Raw genomic sequence first — 21,043 nt, forward strand, 5'->3', positions numbered from 1 at the left:
AATAATTGTTGAAACAGACGTCAAAATGAGAGAAAATTTAATTTTTGGAAAGCTAAGATTTGACAGCTTTAACTCAAAAACAAGTAAATTTATTAAGAAAAGAATGGCAGATTTGGATTTCTTGGACAATTTTGGGTAAGAATATGTTAACTATTGATAGGCGAAAGTATCACAGTCTTAAAAAAAAATTTTGGAACAGACGACCAAAATGAAATAAAATTTGATTTTTGACAAGCTAAGATTTGACAGCTTGTAACTCACAAATAAGTAATTCCAATAAGAAGATACTAACAAATTTGGATTTTTTGGACAATTTTACGTAAGAATATGTCAACAATTAATGGTGTAAAGAAATGAAATCATTGAAAAATTTGTTCGAAATATCGTCCAAAATTAGATAATATATGATTTTTGCCAAACTGTGTTTTGACAGCTTTAACTCAAAAATAAGTGACTTTATTAAGAAAAAAATAACAGATTTGGATTTCCTGGACAATTTTGCGTAAGAATATGTCAACGATTGATGGTCGAAAGTATCACAGTCTTGAAAAAAAATTTTAGAACAGACATCAAAATGAGGTAAAATTCGATTTTTGGAAAGCTAAGATTTGACAGCTTGTAATTCACAAATAAGTGATTCTAGTGAGAATACACTAACAAATTTGGTTTTTTGGACAATATTACCTAAGAATATGTCGACCATTAATGGTGTAAAGAAATGAAATCATTAAAAAATTTGTTCGAAATATCGTTCAAAATTAAATAATATATGATTTTTGCCAAACTGAGATTTGACAGCTTTAACTCAAAGACAAGTAATTTCATGAAGAAAAAAATGACAGATTTGGATTCCTTAGACAATTTTCCATAAGAATATGTTAACTATCGATGGGCGAAAGTATCACAGTCTTTAAAAAAAAATTAAAACAGACGTCAAAATGAGAAAAAATTTGATTTTTGGAAAGCTAAGGTTTGACAACTTATAACTCACAAATAACTGATTCTAGTGAGAAGATACTAACAAATTTGGGTTTTCTGGACCATTTTACGTAAGAATATGTCAACCATTAATGGTGTAAAGAATTGAAATCATTGAAAAATTTGTTCGAAATGCCGTTCAAAATTAGATAATATATAATTTTTGCCCAACTGTGTTTTGACAGCTTTAACTCAAATATAAGTGACTTTATGAAGAAAATAATGACAGATTTGAATTCCTTAGACAATTTTACATAAGAATATGTTAACTATAAAGAGATTGCATTATCATAGTCATTAAAAAAAATTGTTGAAAATGATGTCCAAAATTAGATAAAATCTGATTTTTGGTAAGCTATGATTTGACACCCTGTAACTTAAGAGTAAGTGCTTTTAGTAAGACAACTATGACAAATTCGGATTTCTTGGACAATTTTACACAAGAATATATTAAGTATCAGAGCAGTGAGACATACATATCAGAAAAAAAATTGAAGAAATGTTTTACTTGAAATAAAACTTGTTTTCTGACAAGCATTGGTTTAATAGTCTGTAATTCAGAAATAAGTGATTTTAGTGTAGAAAGAATGACAAATTTAGATTTTCTGGACAATTATACATAAGAGTATGCCAATTATCAGTGCCGTGAAACATCGACATTATTCAAAAAAATTTTAGAAAAATTTCTTAAATTCGGCAAAATCTTTTTTTGACTACTTCTGGGCTTATAACTTGAAAACAAATTAGTGCAGTAAGAAAACAATGACATGTTCAGATTTTCTATATAATATTACATAAGAATATGTCAATTGTTCATGGTACCAAGTGTTAAAGTTGCAAAAAAATTAATTGATTAACAATCGTCAAAAAAATCAAGAAAATCTGCAGTCTGAAAATTTTTAGGTTTAACCTCTTATAGCTTGAGAATAAGTGATTCTAGCGTTAAAAAAACACAGATTCGCATTTTTTGAACCACTGTACATTAGAAAACGCTAACAAAAAAAATTTGTCGTGTGTCAAAATTGTTTAAAAAATTTGGTAAAACAGACACAACAATAACCCAAAAACAAATAACTGTTGCGCGAAAAAAACTAGATACTTATATTTTTGGGCCAATTTTACATATGTATATGAAAACAATCTGAAACTATTCTGAAAAAAAAAATATTAGAAGTTATGTCCAAAATTAAAATCTGCTTTCAGACGGTATTAAAGTTTGACAGCTTGTAACTTGAAAATTTGTAAAGTTGGCAAAAAAAGAATAAGATATCTGGGATCTCCGGGCAATTTTACACAATTCTTAGCCAACTGTTCACGCATCAAGTGATGAAATTATTTAAAAAAATATTTCTTAGAAGAGACTCTTAAAAACTACTTTGATAACTTTGACAGGGTGTAACTCAAAAACAAATGACTGTAGCGCGAAACGAATGACAGATTTGGATTCCTTGGATAATTTTGCATAAAAAAAATTTAAAAACAAAATATTTTTCGCGCCGTGTTTTCTTTGAAATTTATTATAAAATTAAGTGTAATCCCGATTCAACAAAACGCAATTTTAATTAGATGGCTTCGCGATAAGAACCAGTTTAAAGATGATAAATGGTTAAGTGAATCGCCTTCTGCTAATTAGCCAAGCGAATCAATACCACTCAGACAAATAGCACACACAATCAGTGTGAATTCACCTAATAAATAAAATTATCCACCGAGATAACTCACAACAATAGTCAATTGCATATGCAACACCTCGCACTATCTCTCCTAACAAGCGAATAAATCCGCAATGAGAGAGGTCTTTAAACCGCATAGATACTCGCTTATTTGAAATTAATTAATTTTTGCTGCTGCAGCTTGCACAGCGCGCATGCAAATTCTTGATGCGACAATTATTTATCTCTGGATGCGATCGAGTCGAAATATAGATTTCTCGAATTACCTAATTTAAGGAGGAAGGTATCAGCTGCCAGTCTGGTTCGACACCTGCCTGACACAGACCAGATATGTCCCACTCGGCCAATTAATAATTGCAATAATTACGCCCCAATTAAATTGTATGCAATTAGGCGCAATTATATATTCTGAGGAAATGACAAAAATTTTAACTTGGCTTGGTATAAATGCACAATGGAATTATGTGTGTAAGTAAAGGTTCGCATTCCCAGAAATATTATGTCAGATGATTGTTTGTTAGAGTAATGTGCGTATGGAGGAATTGTTTGTGATATGGTAATAACAGTGAGGACATGACAATTGTTTTGCATTTCCGGGGTCCCGTGTTGGACTTGGAACTTTCGCTTTTGCTGCTTTATTTACAATTTTTGAGAAAACTATTAGCCGGAGAAGAATGATTTTTTTCAAAACGATAGATAATTAAAAGAGCTTTCCAACGATAGTAAACTTGATGGGATTATCTCTAGTAGTTCCATAGTTATTGCTCGATAAATGTGTAAAAATTGTAAAAATAAAAATTTTAAAAATCGAACATATTGACTTTTTTGTACTATTAACAACTATAGAGGGTTGTAAAGGCATAAAAATATCAAAAATTTTGTTTTTTTATTAATTGTTTTACTGATTTTTTTATATTTTTTTTAACATTTTTTTTCTTCATCTGTCAGATTTAAAACTATCATTTTCTTTTTCTTTAGAATTTTCAATGTTTTCAAATTTTTTTACAAACTACTGTCTTAACTAATTTTTTTTTCCAATAAAATATTTTTGTTTTCTTTCTCTCTCAGATTCAAACATTTTTTTCTTTTTTTTTTTGTTTGATAATTTGTTAATTTTTTTTACTTTTTTCTTTTTTCTTTCTTTAAGTATTTTCTTAAGTACACATTCCCATTTTTCGTTTCTTATTTTGACAAATTCAAATTCATCTTCTTCTTATTTTTGTTTTTTTGTTTTTCTTTAATTATTTTTACTTTTACTTTATTTTTTTTTCAATTTCCTTCTTAACTAATCTTATTTCTTTTCGTCCTTCTCTGTGAGATTCATATTAATTGTCTTCTGTTTTGTTATTTCGCATCTTCTCTTTTAACTTACTTTTTCTTTCTGTTTTCTTATCTACTTCCGCGAAATTCACATCCGTACTCTTCATTTTTCAATTTTCTTAATTTTTTTTTATAATTCTTTTATTTCTTTTTGCTTGTTGCTTCTTTCTTTTCAGTTTTTTCGTCTGTAGTTTCATTAGTTTTTTTTCTAACAAAACATTTTTTTCTTCTTCTTTCACTTTTTAGTTTTTTAATTTTTTGCATCTTCTCTTTTAACTTATTTTTTCTTTCTGTTTTCTTATCTACTTTCGCGAAATTTACATCCATACTCTTCATTTTTCAATTTTTTAAATTTTTTTTTACAATTCTTTTAAATCTTTTTGCTTGTTGCTTCATTCTTTTCAGTTTTTTCGTCTGTAGTTTCATTAATTTTTTTTTCCAACAAAACATTTTTTTCTTCTTCTTTCACTTTTTAGTTTTTTAATTTTTCGCATCTTCTCTTTTAACTTATTTTTTCTTTCTGTTTTCTTATCTACTTCCGCGAGATTCACATCCATACTCTTCATTTTTCAATTTTTTTTTCTTTTTTTAAAATTCTTTTAAATCTTTTTGCTTGTTGCTTCTTTCTTTTCAGTATTTTTGTCTGTAGTTTCATTAGTTTTTTTTCCAACAAAACATTTTTTTCTTCTTCTTTCAATTTTTAGTTTTTTCAATTTTTTTGTCTTCTTCTTCTTTTTTATTTAAATTTCTTGTTTAACTAACATTATTATTTTTTGTCTTTTTTTTCGCCAGATTTAAATATATCATCTTCTTTTTCTTCATTATATAATTTCTTCATTTTTTTTAATTAAGTGCCAAAAAAAATTTAAGCAAAAATTTTAAACTTTTAAAAGTTTAAGCGTAATACATATGATGAGACGTAGAATTCAGTGGAATAAACTGTTTTTCTATTAGTCTTTTAGTTTTCGCATAAAAGACATAAAAAAGTTAAAACTTTTACTTTATTATGCAGTTTTTATACGGCGATTGCTGAGATTGAGAGCAAAACGGTTTGTTCCAATGTAAAGACAATTTAAAATCCTTCAAGTAGCAATTTTGACAATTTCTTTTCAAAATTTTGGATTTTTTAATTTTTATATTTTCTTAATTTACGTCAAAACTATTTGAAAATGTGGACGTATTTTGGTCTAAACTCATATAGAATGACTCGGGGAATCGACTGGCGCCGAAAAAATTGCCAAATTTTTATTAGTTTTTTGGTTATGAAGCTTTTTTTATTTACCAATTTTTTCATTTACTTGCAATTTTCTCGAAAACTATTAGTCGGAGAACAATCACCTTTTTTGAGAAAGATAGACAACGAAAAGGGCTTTCCATTGATAGTAAACGTCATAAGATTGTCTCTAATAGTTTCGGAGTTATTGCACGATAAATGTTCCGGGTACCGAAAATCAACAAAAATTGGAAAAATCAAATTTAAAAAAAAACAAACTTATATACTTTTATTGTACTTTCAACAACTTGAGAGGATTATAACGGCATAGAAAAGTCCATATAACTTTGCCAAAGTGAGTTTGAAAAAAAAATTTTTTTTTCATTTTTGTGAAGTTAAATACCTGGACCATTAAAATTTTGGACAAAAAAAATCAAAAGTTGGTAAAACACGTAGAATGGGCCGCAGAATTCACCGGAACAAACCGTTTTGTCCTACGATTTTTAGTTTTCAAGTTATGAATTTTTTAGTGAAAACCTAGAAACTCCTCTGTAATCGGAACCATGGCCGGGAGCGACTTCAGGTCACCACGAGGAAATAAATAATTTAAAGCACATTCTCTAACTTTTATTGTTTTTGTTTCAATAAGTCTTATAGTTTCCGAAAAAGTGGCTAAAAACAAGTTGAAGTTTTCATTTTCTTAGAGCCGATTACGGCGAAACTGTGGCATAAAGTGTAAAGTGTCGTTAAAAACCGGCTTGTGTAAAATATTACAGTGTCCAAATGAACACGTCACCAGCTCAGGCAATCAGGCAATGAATAATGCACCCAAACTAATTCCTGCAGCCCTTATTAGTGCATCGTTTACCCTTCAACCCTTCGCATTATGAAAATCCATCTAGGTGGCACGTGTCCGTCGGCTTTCTCATAACCGGTTAATATGTTTCGCCACGAAAATGTCGTGGGATTTATGAATGAATGTGGCGTTCGTTTCATGTAAACACAGTGTTAACAAAGAAGTAACGGGCATTTTAGTAGTGGTCGTAGTAAAGGCAAAGAGTTGAAGGGAGGAAGTTGTGGGAGGATGGTGCGTGGAGACTGTGAGTGATTGTGCGCGGCACGCGAAACAATCAAACACGAAACGAGGGATAGGTCATGGATACCTACTATGGATTACATACACATCACACCAAACATGACACTTGAGATAACTCACACACACACGTGATCAGCGGAATGAGCACGACACACGACCACCACCTGTTCACCAAAACTCATCAATCATCGCTTTTTTAACTTCACTCATTATTGCCAAGAGCCGATTCCGACGAGATTGCTTCACAATGTATTTGTGATAATATTAAAATTTGACTTTATTTTGGAAAGTTAACGACACCAATCGACTCCCCGGAACATTTTACATACGTGTGGTTGATACTAGAACGATTTTGTACAACAGTTTTGGTATAATTTGAGAAGAAACAGATTTTTTTCCTTAATTTTTTGTTTTTAATTTTTTTAGTTTTTTTTTATTTAACAATGTCTTCAATATCTTGTTTAAATTTATGCATTTTTTTATTTATTTTATTAGACACCAATCGACTTACCGGAGCATTTTACATACGTATGGTTGATACTAGAACAATTTTGTAGAACAGTTTTGGGATAATTTGAGAAGAAATAGATTTTTTCTTAATTTTTTGTTTTTAGTTTTTTTATTTTTTTATTTAAGAATGTCTTCAATATCTTGTTTAAATTTATGCAATTTTTTTATTTATTTTATTAGATAATTTTTATCTCTCGTTTTTTTGTCTAAAAATTTTAAATTTATTTCTTCATTTTTAATAGTACTTATACTATTTTCTGTGTTTTTTTAGTACAGGTCAGCTATTTTCATTCTTCGAATTTTAATCTATTTTCTTCTGTTTTGTTTTACAACTTCTTTAATTCTTTGTATTTTTTTTTTACTTTTTTTTAACTAAACATTGTAATTGTTAGTTTTTTTCGTCTTCTTTCGAGAGTTTTAAACTATTATTTTTATTTTTATAATTTTTGTAGTTACTTTTTCTAGCACATGTTAGAACATTTTTTTAATTCGTCTAATCTATTCATTTTTTTAATGGAGAATTTTAAGTCTCGTTCTTTTCTCTCAAAATTTTAAAATGATTTTTTCATGTTTACAATCTTTTTCAATGTCTTTTTATATATTTTTTTAATTATTTATGCATTTTTTGTAATTAAGGTTTTATCTCAGATATTTCTTCAATATTAAGCTCTAATTACTTATGGACTTTTGTCTTTACAAACTAATTACAATACTGCTGACCCTGTCTTTTGTGTCTTTTGTTCTTATATGTTTTAATTAACCATTTTTTTTTCTTAGGTATTTTTCTTAAATTTTTATTCATCAATTTTCTTTGTTTTTTTTTAGTTACAAGTACAGGTTAGTTAATTTCATCTTCCAAACTTTAATAAGTTTTTTACTTTTTTACAGTTTTTTAATTCTTTACATTTTTTTAATGTTTTTCTTAACTGAACACAATATAGTTTTCTTCTTCTTCTTACGAGAGTTTCAAATCTATTTTTATTATTTTTACAATTTTCTGTAATTACTGTTTTGACATTTTAGAACATTTTTGTCTTCTAATTTAACTAATTTATGCAAAATTTTCTGAAAAATAAACGCTTAGGAAAGATAATTGATGTCATTTTCGACCAAGTTAAATATAAACAAAAAACAAGCTGATTTTTGGTCTAAAAACGTGTTTAAATTTTTAGAACTTGGAAAAATAATGTAATTTTTGACATAATTTTGAGATTTATTAAGAAATTTTGCGCAATAATTGGGTTTCCAATGAATATACGCTTAGAAAAGGTAAATTTTTGGTCATTTTCGACCAAATCTGGTAATTTTTTCGTTCTGGTTTAATAAAAACTTAGAAAAAACTTGATTTTTGGTCTAAAAACGTGTTTAAATATTTAGAACTTACAAAAATTACATTATTTTTGACATAATTCTATAATTTATTAGCTTACGTTTTAAGAAATTTTGTAGAATAATTAGAGTTTTTGCTAAATAGACGCTAAGAAAAGGTAAATTTTTTGTCATTTTTGAAAAAAATTGTGTTTTTTTTTGTTCTAATTTAATAAAAACAGAAAAAAAACTTGGTTTTTATTCCAGTAAGTATTTTTTTTTCGTACCGACATTCTTTCTTTAATTTTTATTTATGTACTTTTCAGTAGATTTCTCTCAAAGTTTTAGATTTATTTTCTTTATTTTTTATTTTATTTTATTTATTTCTTCAAGATAACTTTATGTTTTCTCTTTTTTTTATAAGTTATACAAATCTTTATTTTATGTTTCTTTATTATGTTTCTCATCTTCTTTACTTTCTTTATTAAACTTTGTTTTTTCGTATTTTTTTGTTTTTATCACTATTTTTGTCCAATTCTAAGAACCACAAAAACTCAATTGGCCTCAAATCTGGTCGTTTTAGTGGCAACACCGCACAGTACCTACCGGTCAAAAACTTCCATTATCATCTCCAGCCTTTGGCTGGGCCCTAATCACTTTCGAGGCCATCATTACAAAAGAGTTAGGTCGTACAGCGAGACCCCAAATTTCTTTATAATTTCTCTCGCTATAATTTCAGATCGGTTTCCTAATGACGGATCATTCCACCGTTCAGATTTTGCATAAAATTTCGGCCTCAAGCCGCTTAAATTTGCTTCTAAACTCAAAACGAAAATTCCCAGTGTTTTGTAATGAGCGGTTCAAGTTTCTCAACAGTTACTATAATTAAAGGGAATGACAAGAACATAGCGGCTGTGTATGTTTACAGCGAGGTTTTTTCCCATTCACTGAAATTAAAACCGAACGTATAATTAGCTAGCTGTACGCAATCGGTCAAAACAATGATGATGGACACTTGATAACGAGCCGTTTAGATTAAAATTCATTCGATTTATTCGTCTAATCTAAATTTAGAGTTATACAGCCTGTTCTATCTAAACCCACTTTAGAAGTATTGAGTGTCCTAATAATGATAATCATCTGAAAATTTTTATTCAACCATAATCTAGTAGGTCCTGATCACTGAAAATATTCTCAATATGGCGGCACTTCCGGTTGCACCGGAAGTCGTTACCAACTTTCTTACTTTAAGTGGAAAACTATGTTTTTTATTGCATTTTTCGAAATATTTTGAATTTTTTGAAAATTTTTTGAAAAATCGATAACTCGGCCGTTTTTTAAAATTTTGAAATTATTTTTGGTTTAAATGAACGAGAAGGTTTAGATCTTTCTTTCAAAGTTTCGAAATTTCGAAAAACTTCAATCACCCATAACTCAAAATTTTCATTGAAATGCCACAATTTTGATGTCGAAAATATTTCGTAACGGCTTATGGTCGTGTATAAATTTTGAGAACTCCCTGTATAAGGCATCGATTTGTCGGCGTATTGATTGGAATAGATTTGCATAAATTCCGAGCTATTTTTACCTGTGCGAGGTCCGAAAGCGGAGCACTGCGGAACTGGCTTGTTTCGGTTGGTAGTACTGTTCCCAGGCCGCAAATCACTCACTCTTATCACGTCATCGTGCCACTATTAGCATATCGAGTGTCTTGATGTCTTCATCTCGCTACCGGATTTATCACCCGACCAAGCGCGTTCTAGCCGAGACCGACTGTTGCCCCGCACGCCTTCCTCACCTACAGCCCCCTTGGCGTCGCCCCACAGCCCCCATGCCCTTATGCGTTCTGGCTGAAAATGTGCTAACTCGTGCAGGAATGTGTTGGCGTGCGCCAATTCAGTGCACCGTGTTGCACTCGCGTCACGTGTGTGTGTGTGTGTGTTTGTTTACTAGGAGACGAAATTTCGAGGTTTATCGAGTGGGCTCGATTTATGGCCCACTGATAATAGAAAGAATGCGGCTCGCTCTCGTAATGGCTTTTTAAGTGAAATCAGGATTTCGAATCTGTCATATTATCAGTGGCGTGTATCGGGCAACAGTAGCTGATGAATGGTCGCACGGTTACACTATTTATTGCCTGGCTACCTGTGAACGGGCGCGAACTGAGAGATAATCACTATTATTGGAGAAAAGGCGATTGATTTTTATGCTACGATCCGATGGATCCAATGAGTCTATTCATATTAATTGGACCATTTGTACGACATCAACGGGTTATTATGTCGTAAATCAAACAAGAGAAGTGACCTGGGGGTACAGGTACTACCTGAACCGAAACGATTGTTTGAACAGGCGAAATTTTAATTAACACAACTTTTAACCCATTTTTTTATTTTTTTTATTTTGATTTGCTTTTTCGTAACTTGTGCGCACCTGACCAATAAATTAGATAAAAAACGACAGGTCCGCCACATTTATGACCGGACTTGAATCCAATCGAAATAATCTTGTTTATTGTTTTTGAGCAAGTTTTTGTTGATTTTAAACCGACAACAATGATTAATGATTGTAAATGGAAAAAAACAAGCGTTTTGGTGTCTTGGCCACACATTTGGCAGGATTTGGGTCCACGTGAATTAAACTAGATTGTGATTTTTCAAAGCTTTTGTGCTCTTATGCTTGAGTACTATGATCTGGCTTTAATGATTTGCGTCTTATTTTCAATGGAATACCACAAATTTGGCCAGATTTGAGTTCATGTGAATTATTTTGTTTTGCAATTTTTAAGAGTTTTAGCGCTCTTATCGTCATGGTTTTGTTCTCTTTGTTACGGGCTCGGTTGGAAACTACCAAAAAATTTTGTTTGATTTTTTTGTATGTTTGGAGAGTTGGAGCAAAAGAAGAGGTTCGGTTGATGCTTTCTGAGGCACACCCACTTCCGAATTAGGTTTCCACAATTATTTCGGATAAGGGACCAAAATGTAATAAAATATTGAATAAGAAGAGGACCGAAGGTTGTGCCGTGAGGGACGCCTCAATTTATTGAGAAGCACTCTATTATACTAAAATTGTGCTTTATGTGTTGTAATATACGGAATAAAATAAATAATTACCGTTCTTTCTGACAGACCAGATCAAATTTTTATAATTTTTATCGAATTTTTTTGCACAAATAAACAAAATTAAGTATGAAAATTATTTTTTTTAAGAGTTTTAGTGCTCTTATCGTCATGGCTTTGTTCTCTTTGTTAAGAATACGGGCTCGGTTGGAAACTACCAAAAAATTTTGTTTAATTTTTTTTGTATGTTTGGAGAGTTGGAGCAAAAGAAGAGGTTCGGTTGATGCTTTCCGAGGCACACCCACTTCCGAATTAGGTTTCCACGATTATTTCGAATAAGGGACTTAAATGTAGTAAAATATTGAATGAGAAGAGGACCGAAGATTGTGGCGTGGGGGACGCCCCAATTTATCGAGAAGCACTCTATTGTACTAAAATTGTGCTTTATGTGTTGTAATATACGGAATAAAATAAATAATTACCGTTCTTTCTGATAGACCAGAGCAAATTTTTATAATTCTTATCGATTTTTTTTGCACAAATAAACAAAATTAAGTATGAAAATAATTTTTTTTAAGAGTTTTAGTGCTCTTATCGTCATGGTTTTGTTTTCTTTGTTATGAATACGGGCTCGGTTTATTGATTTGGGACCAAATAATCGTTTTGGCCACCAAAAAACCCGATTTAAGTCCATGTGAAAAATTTTAGTTAGCCGTTTTGGGGCGATTTAAGGGTCGAAACTTACTAATTGGAACCTTCTGATTGCGAATATGACCTTGAACTACCACTATACCGTTCCAAAATTTTCAAAAAAGTATTTTCTAATAGTGTAACAATTTTGTTTGTGTTGGCACAGTGGAAAAATGCGGTGCCAGTATAGCGTGTAATCGTTTCCGAGAATCGAGAATAGCATATGACAATTGTTCATTGTAGGGAAAGGACGAGACTGTAATTAGTGTTTGATGATTGTTATTAAAAAACCGAGAAGGAAAAGAGTTTGGGAAAAAAGCAATAAGTGGTCGTCTGTGTGTGTGAGGGCTCAATTAGCTCAAAAATGACAAATGGTGTTTACTGAGCCTCAATTGGACGAATTTGTTACGCCGAGAATAAAAGAAATGCTTAATTGATTTTCGAACTAATGATAGAACGACCGAGAACATCTCAATTCCTGACTTGAAAAACCCGATACATAAATAACCAACGCTCGTATTTAGAATTATAAAATATTAAGTGATGAATGGTTAGAATAAATTAGCAATAAATAACGTGTAAATAAATCATAAATCGAACAATCTCGCTGCGATTAATCACCGCAGCGAAGCTACCTCGAAAAATCCCAAATTCTCGCCGGGAATTCTACATCGACCCACACAGCTTTAATTACAACACAAATAACGAATTCAAACTGGAGCGTTTCGGTGGAAAATACACAAAAAACCCCATATGGGTTCGAACCAGCGCTCCATCATGGGTCAGGGTCCGGTCATTAACCAAAAAAAACATTAGATTCCGGAATTCATCAACTCCACAACTGACGAATGGTTTTAACTCGAGACACGTTTTATGAATATTTATTAAAAAATAATTACAGGCTTGCGATATCAATTAGCTGAGAGGCAGGGAAATTCACAAAAACATGATATTATTTAGTTTTTTGAATCAAAGTAACCAAAATTATGGATTACGTGCGTTAAATGTGAAACCATAACATTTCACATGGACTCAGATCTGGTCAAATTTTTGGCAATTCATTGGAAATAAGCTATAAGTAACTAAAGCGGACTCATATTCGTAATCGCTTGAAGCAAACCATGAGAATAAAAACAGAAAAACTCTTAAAAATTTTATTCTAAATTATTTCAAGTAGGCTCGAATCTGGCCACCTTGGTGGCCAAAAAATCAAACTTTTACTGGTTAATTATAATTCCACAAAAAAGTTTTTTTAGTAAAGCGATTTGAAAAAGCTAAAAATTGATCCCATTTGCTTGTTTTTTTTGACAAAATTTTGCAAAATCACTTCTAACACTTAAAAAAGCCAATTGCCAAACTAATCTAAAGTCATATTCACAATCAGAAGGTTCCAATTAGTAAGTTTTGACTCTTAAATCGTCTCAAACTACTAAACTAAAAAATTTCACATGGACTCAAATCGGGTTTTTTGGTGGCCAAAACGTTTATTTGGCCCTAAATCAATAAACAAAAGGCGTATTTACAATAAAGAGGACTAAACCATAACAACAAAACCCTAAAACTTTGATTTTTTTGCGAACTAAAACAATTCACACGGCCTCAAATCCGGTCGTTTCAGTGGCATTTTTCACCTAAAAACGTTCATTTTTAGCCTGAAGCCAACGCCCAAAGACGGCGTGACGAAGAGCAACCCTAGCAAACGTCACCGTGAGCGTCTCAACGCCGAATTGGACACATTGGCCAGTTTGTTGCCTTTTGAGCAAAATATCCTCTCGAAATTGGACCGACTGTCGATCCTGCGACTCTCCGTCAGCTATCTACGCACCAAAAGCTACTTTCAAGGTACCATCTAGTAAATAATTACATATGCACAACAACCTATATCGGTTTGTTTTTTTCGTGCAAAACCCTAATTAGCTAATTACACGTGTATATCATTGGGTAAAAAGCGAGGGGCGACGCGTAATCGGCCAACTGACGTTCGGGCAGCTGTCCGTCACGAGAACTAGCTACAGCCCATTTATCTCCACAAGACAACTCTAATTATTTTCGCCGGCTGATGAGAGAGGGCTGGGATAAGCCACCCGCGCTAGAAATTTATTCGATCTGAAACTACCAAAAAATTTTGTTGGATTTTTTTTGTATATTTAGAGAGTTGAAGCGAAAGAAGAGGTTCGCTTGATGCTTTCTGGGGCACACCCACTTCCGAATTACAGGTTTTCACGGTTATTTCGGATAAGGGACAAAAATGTAATAAAATATTGAATTAGAAGAGGGCCGAAGGTTGTGCCGTGAGGGACGCCCCAATTTATTGACATGCACTGTATTGTACCAAAATTGTGCTTTATGTCTTGTAATATACGGAATAAAATAAATAATTACTTTTCTTTCTTATAGACAAAAAAAAATACTACTCAACTCAAATTAGTAGGTTTTTGGTTAATTTTTCGAAAAAATAATTGCTTTTTGATCTAAAAAAATTTTTATTTTGTTTTTGACGAACTGTTGTAATACAAATGTAATTCTCTCTTAAAAATATGCTAAAATAAAATTGTTTAGTATGCTTTTCCTAAAAACAAAAAAATAAACGCTAGAGAAAATCTAAAATGTTGTAATTTTTCGGTTGGTTTTAGTTATTTTTTGCACAAAAGCAAGTTTTTAATTCACTTTAAAAACAGTCAGAAAAAGAATTTTATTTCTTTTTCAAATTTATTACAAAAGATTCAAAATAAAAATTTTGAAAAAAGTTGGTGATTTTTAGTTCTGTTTTCGGAAATGACGTAAATTCGTAATGTTTCGGTTTGCTTTTGCAAATTTACACAAAAAACCTAAAATTTCAGTCAAAAAACTTGATCAAAAACTTGATGGAGGTAAAAAATAAAAAAACATAAAATTTTCATTATTTTTTGCAAAGTTTTTTGCAAAAATAAGATAAAAATTATTTTTTCAACATAAATTTATTAAAAATAGTTTAATTGTTTTAAATGCTTTAACTAGTTATTTGAAAATATTCGTCAAAAATGAATAAAAAATTACCAGATTTGAAAGAAAAATCGCCAGTTTTGGTCAATTGTTTTTTTTTTTGAGATTCTTGCACATTTTTGAGAATAAGATTTTTTTTACAAAAAATTACTAATTTGGCCGAAAATGAAATGATCGAAAACATAGTTTTTTTAGCTTTTTGGCTCATTTTTGGGTAAAAAATGCATTATTTTTTGCTTTCGTTTCATTTCACTGGGTTCCAAATCGGGCGATTTCGTCGTCTCCACTCCACCTTGTCATTTTGCATTTTAATGTTTCCATTTTGGTCGATCGAAGTGCACTTTTGTCAGTTGCATTCGGCGATTAATCTCTCCGATTAAAAATTGCACCAGATGTTCATTCATATTAATTAGTTTTGGCGAAAATTGATCAATGTCTCGTCGATTGATAAAGAGAAAAAAACCGCAATTAAAATAATTCAACTTTTATCTTTAGAGAATCGTCGTTGCGGGAACGCTCTCTAATTATACATCCCTTTTTGACAGACATATGGCGAAACAACCCCAACAACATTTTATTTTCATATTTTTCCATTACGGTAATGAGTCAAGAGGCGCGGTTTTAATTATTAGCGCTTTTTGGCGCCATCTAGCGCGAAGAAATTTTATTCAAACAAACCAGCGTTTGCATGAAACTTGATCCGCGAGTGTGAAATTTAAAACCGATTCTGGCGAGATGAAGCGATAAGAAAGTCGATCCACTGCTACTGTATCAAGATAAAGCGGCGATTTATCTCGCCGATGAAAAAATTTGTCCCAAAATGGTAATTCATCGCAACAACACGGCATCCTGGCGACAAAAAATGCGGGGAAAGTGCTTTGTTTCGAGACTGATTGAGCGAAATTCCGGTTGGCGGTTTTGTGACAGTTTTTGGGATTTATTAGCTTATTTTTTAAGAAATTTTGCGAAATACAGTATAACCTCTCCGAATACCGGACACCTCTTCACAACGGACACCGGTGTCTGTTGTTAAAAAGTTTTACTGTAATTATGTTTTTGCTTAGAAAAGGTAAATTTTCTCACTTTTAACCAAATTTGGTGATTATTTCGTTTCAGTTTTAATAAAAACAGAAAAAAAAGATTTTTGGTCAAAAACGTGTTTCAATTCTGAGAACTTGCAAAAATAACACATAATTTTGAGATTTATTGGCTTATTTTTTAAGAAATTTTGCAAAATAATTAAGTTCTTGCTTAGAAAAAGAATTTTTTTTGTGTACTTTTTACCAAATTTGGTAATTTTTTAGTTTTAGTTTAATAAGAACAGGAAAAAACTAGGTTTTTGTTCAAAAAACGTGTTTAAATTCTCAGAACTTGCGAAAATTAAGTAATTTTTGATATAATTTTGAAATTTATTGGCTTACTTTTTAAGAAATTTTTCGAAAGAATTAAGTTCTTTTTTAAAAAAGGTAGATTTTTGTTTACTTTTGACCAAATTTGGTAATTTTTTCGTTTTAGTTTAATAAAAACAGAAACATACTAGGTTTTTGTTCAAAAAACGTGTTTAAATTCTCAGAACTTGCAAAAATAAAGTTATTTTTGATATAATTTTGAAATTTATTGGCTTACTTTTTAAGAAATTTTTCGAAATAATTAAGTTCTTTTTTAAAAAAGGTAAATTTTTGTTTACTTTTGACCAAATTTGGTAAATTTTACGTTTTAGTTTAATAGAAACAGGGAACAATTAGATTTTTGCTCAAAAAACGTGTTTAAATTCTCAGAACTTGCAAAAATAAAGTCATTTTTGACATAATTTTGAGATTTATTAACTTATTTTTTTTTTAATTTTGGGATTTATTAGCTTATTTTTTTTTTAATTTTGGGAAATAATTAAGTTCTTCCTTAGAAAAGGCAAATTTTTGTTCACTTTTTACTAAGTTTGATGCATTTTTCGATTTATTTTAATTTTATTTTAATGAAAACAGGAAAAAAACTAGATTTTTGTTCAAAAAACGTGTTTAAATTCTCAGAATTTGCAAAAATAAAGTCATTTTTCACATAATTTTGAGATTTATTGGCTTATTTTTTAAGAAATTTTGCAAAATAATTAAGTTCTTGCTTAGAAAAAGAATTTTTTTTTGTTCACTTTTTACCAAATTTGGTAATTTTTTAGTTTTAGTTTAATAAGAACAGGAAAAAACTAGGTTTTTGTTCAAAAAACGTGTTTAAATTCTCAGAACTTGCAAAAATAAAGTTATTTTTGATATAATTTTGAAATTTATTGGCTTACTTTTTAGGAAATTTTTCGAAATAATTAAGTTCTTTTTTAAAAAAGGTAAATTTTTGTTTACTTTTGACCAAATTTGGTAATTTTTTCGTTTTAGTTTAATAAAAACAGAAACTAACTAGATTTTTGTTAAAAAAACGTGTTTAAATTCTCAGAACTCGCAAAAATAAAGACATTTTTGACATAATTTTAAGATTTATTAGCTTACTTTTAAAAAAAATTTGCGAAATAATTAAGTTCTTGCTTAAAAAAGGTACATTTTTGTTCACTTTTGACCAAATTTGGTAAATTTTACGTTTTAGTTTAATAGAAACAGGAAACAATTAGATTTTTGCTCTAAAAACGTGTTTAAATTCTCAGAACTTGCAAAAATAAAGTCATTTTTGACATAATTTTGAGATTTATTAGCTTATTTTTTTTAATTTTGGAAAATAATTAAGTTCTTCCTTAGAAAAGGCAAATTTTTGTTAACTTTTCACCAAGTTTGATGCATTTTTCGTTTTATTTTAATTTTATTTTAATGAAAACAGAAAAAAACTAGATTTTTGTTCAAAAAACGTGTTTAAATTCTCACAATTTGCAAAAATAAAGTCATTTTTGACATAATTTTGGGATTTATTGGCTTATATTTTAAAAAAATTTGCGAAATAATTAAGTTTTTGCTCAGAAAAGGTAACTTTTAAGTTCAATAAAAAACGGGAAAAAAACTTTATTTGGCAAAATGTTAACGTATTTTGACTTTTTTTCAAACATTCAAACAATTTCAAAACTAAAAATTTTTTGTACAACTGATAGTTTTTGAGATATTTGACAAAACATTTACTTGAAATTTTTCCATTCACCGTAATTTTTTAAATTATCGAAATAGTTTTCGAAAATCTAGTTAACCTGTCTAATACAAAATTTTCCAAAGATTTCAAAACTGCAAACTGATTTTTTCTACAATTTGTGCTTTCTTAAATATTTGGTTAAAACTTGATCAGAAATTTAACATTTATGGAGTCGACATTGTTTTTGACATTTTTTCAAAAATTGAAACAGTTTTCGAAGATCCAATAAATTTGTTTTATGCAAAATTTTCCGGAGATTTTAAATCTGCAATTGAATTTGGTCTAGAACTAGCATTTTCCGAGATATTTGGCAAAACTTTTACTAAAAAGTAAAAATTTTGAAACGCTTATGGTAGTCTGTGGACTTAACTAAGGTCCAGACGGCCAATCCAAGGTTATATTTACATTCAGGAAGCCAAAAATGAAAGAATCCAATCGTTAAAACTCCAAGAAACGGCAAATTAAGAAATTTCACATGGACTCAAATCGGGTCAAATTGGTGGCAAAATTAAAATTTATTACAAACACTTCTAAAAACATACTACGTAACCAAGAGACTTGAAGGAATAAAACCACAAAAAAACAAAACACATGGACCCAAATAACAATAAAACAAACCTCAATTTCCTACACTTTATTATCCTTTAGTTACACGCATAGTCCTTGATATTCATCGGAGTACAACCTTCAATGCAACACTTGTTTTTAAAAATCAAAATCTTCGCCCTTTTATCCAAAAACTTGAATTCACTTCTTGCAAAATCACCATCTGTTCGTTTCCTCTCATCCATTCTCCAATCGTCACATTTACAAATCAAATCCTTCAACTCTTCGAATCGATTATTACAGAAAACCTCCTTGTGGTGCCAGAACGTAGGCTTGCCACCACACTCAGCAAAACTCACAAAATAATAAATCATTGCGAGAAAAACTACCACTTTAATGGAGCTCATAATGAATGAAGCGACCGCAGCAGGCTGTGCCTTTTATACCGGATATCCGTGCAAAGGCGTCTTACGCAAACCCATCACAGAGATTATGCAAATTGTGTTAGTTTTGTCCCAGATATGCATAAACGTCGTCTGAAAATAGCGCTCAATAAGCTTAAAATAAAGTGTTTTTGTGTGAAATTCCTTTCACTTGGTCCTAATTCAGCTAGCGGTACCACCACCAAGGAGAAAAAGTCCGTTGATGATGATGATATTGATCGTTTTTTGATTGTTTTGTCACAGTGTTTTTTGTGGGTGTCATTAGAATTCACCTGAATTCGGTCGAAATCCGAAAGTAATTAATGCTCTCTTTGGCGAGGGGTAAATATCAGGGGTTAGTGTATTGTTTCGGCTCGTTGATTTCATTATTTTCACCTGGAACTGTCCAGCTGTTCTATCCCATCACGCCCGGCTTCCTCGAGGCTGTATATTCTCTATTTCAATGTCCATATATCTGACTGCGAGCTGACACAGAAGGCCGAGGGGCGAGACAGACTAATGGAAATTTTAACAAACGGGAAATCGAACCCAAAACTACACCAAACGAGATTTATTCATTGATTTTCCTATTTTTGGCCATAATTTAGTCCAGATTTTGGATTGAGTGGGAAAAAATTAGGCAATAGTTCAATTAGTTTTATTCAGGCCAGCGAAATGACTGGATTTGGGTCCATGTGAAATATTGTAATTTGCCGTTTTTTGCTGTTTTAGTGATTGGATCTCCACATTCGAGTCTCACTGATGGTGAGAGACACTTTAAACTTACTAGAAAAATATTCAAAATATGATTTTTTGGCCCAAATTATTGTAGATTTGGAATCAATTTTTTTTATTTTATACTTAATTCTAGTCGATTTTAATATAAAAAATTAGAATGTTTACAGTTGTGTGAGTACAACAAATCTAAGTCGTATTTCATTTGTGCCACCAGAATAACCAGGTTTGAGTCTACGTGAAATATTTTAGTTTGCTTTCGTTGGGATTTAAATTTAATCTAACTGAAATTGAATTTATTTTTGATTTTTATATTTTTTTGCATAATTTAAGTTAGATTTTGGATTGAGCCGAAAAAATTAGGCAAAAAGTTCAATTAGTTTTGTTCAGGCCAGCGAAATGACCGGATTTGGGTCCATGTGAAATGTTGTAGTTTGCCGTTTTATGCTGTTTTAGTGATTGGATCTCCAGATTTGAGTCTCACTGATGGTGAAAGACACTTTAAACTTACTAGAAAAATATTCAAAATATGATTTTTTGGCCCAAATTATTGTAGATTTGGAATCAATTTTTTTAATTTTATACTTAATTCTGGTCGATTTTAATATAAAAAATTAAAATGTTTACAGTTGTGTGAGTACAACAAATCTAAGTCGTATTTCATTTGTGCCACCAGAATAACCAGATTTGAGTCTACGTGAAATATTTTAGTTTGCTTTCGTTGGGATTTAAATTTAATCTAACTGAAATTGAATTTATTTTTGATTTTTTTATTTTTTTGCATAATTTAAGTTAGATTTTGGATTGAGCCGAAAAAATTAGGCAAAAAGTTCAATTAGTTTTGTTCAGGCCAGCGAAATGACCGGATTTGGGTTCATGTGAAATGTTGTAGTTTGTCGTTTTTTGCTGTTTTAGTGATTGGATCTCCACATTTGAGTCTCACTGATGGTGAGAGATACTTTAAACTTACTAGAAAAATATTCAAAATATGATTTTTTGGCCCAAATTATTGTAGATTTGGAATCAATTTTTTTTTTATTTTATACTTAATTCTGGTCGATTTTAATATAAAAAATTAGAATGTTTACAGTTGTGTGAGTACAACAAATCTAAGTTGTATTTCATTTGTGCCACCAGAATAACCAGATTTGAGTCTACGTGAAATATTTTAGTTTGCGTTCGTTGGGATTTATATTTAATCTAACTGAAATTGAATTTATTTTTGATTTTTTTATTTTTTTGCATAATTTAAGTTAGATTTTGGATTGAGCCGAAAAAATTAGGCAAAAAGTTCAATTAGTTTTGTTCAGGCCAGCGAAATGACCGGATTTGGGTCCATGTGAAATGTTGTAGTTTGCCGTTTTTTGCTGTTTTAGTGATTGGATCTCCACATTTGA

The 21,043-nt window shown here is 30.5% G+C and overlaps 1 protein-coding gene across 2 annotated transcripts in view; it reads left to right on the top strand.

Moving 5' to 3' along the window:
* Positions 1–21,043, top strand: part of ss (spineless) — a 50,835-nt gene that overhangs the window by 8,229 nt on the left and 21,563 nt on the right. For both annotated transcript variants that reach the window (XM_015984356.2, XM_008200531.3), the window contains exon 2: positions 13,499–13,689. In XM_015984356.2, coding sequence (XP_015839842.1) covers positions 13,499–13,689 — 191 coding nt within the window. The remainder of the gene's footprint in view (positions 1–13,498; positions 13,690–21,043) is intronic.

The sequence above is a fragment of the Tribolium castaneum genome, chromosome 7 (genome assembly GCF_031307605.1).
Source record: "Tribolium castaneum strain GA2 chromosome 7, icTriCast1.1, whole genome shotgun sequence".
Taxonomy (NCBI): Eukaryota; Metazoa; Arthropoda; class Insecta; order Coleoptera; family Tenebrionidae; genus Tribolium; species Tribolium castaneum.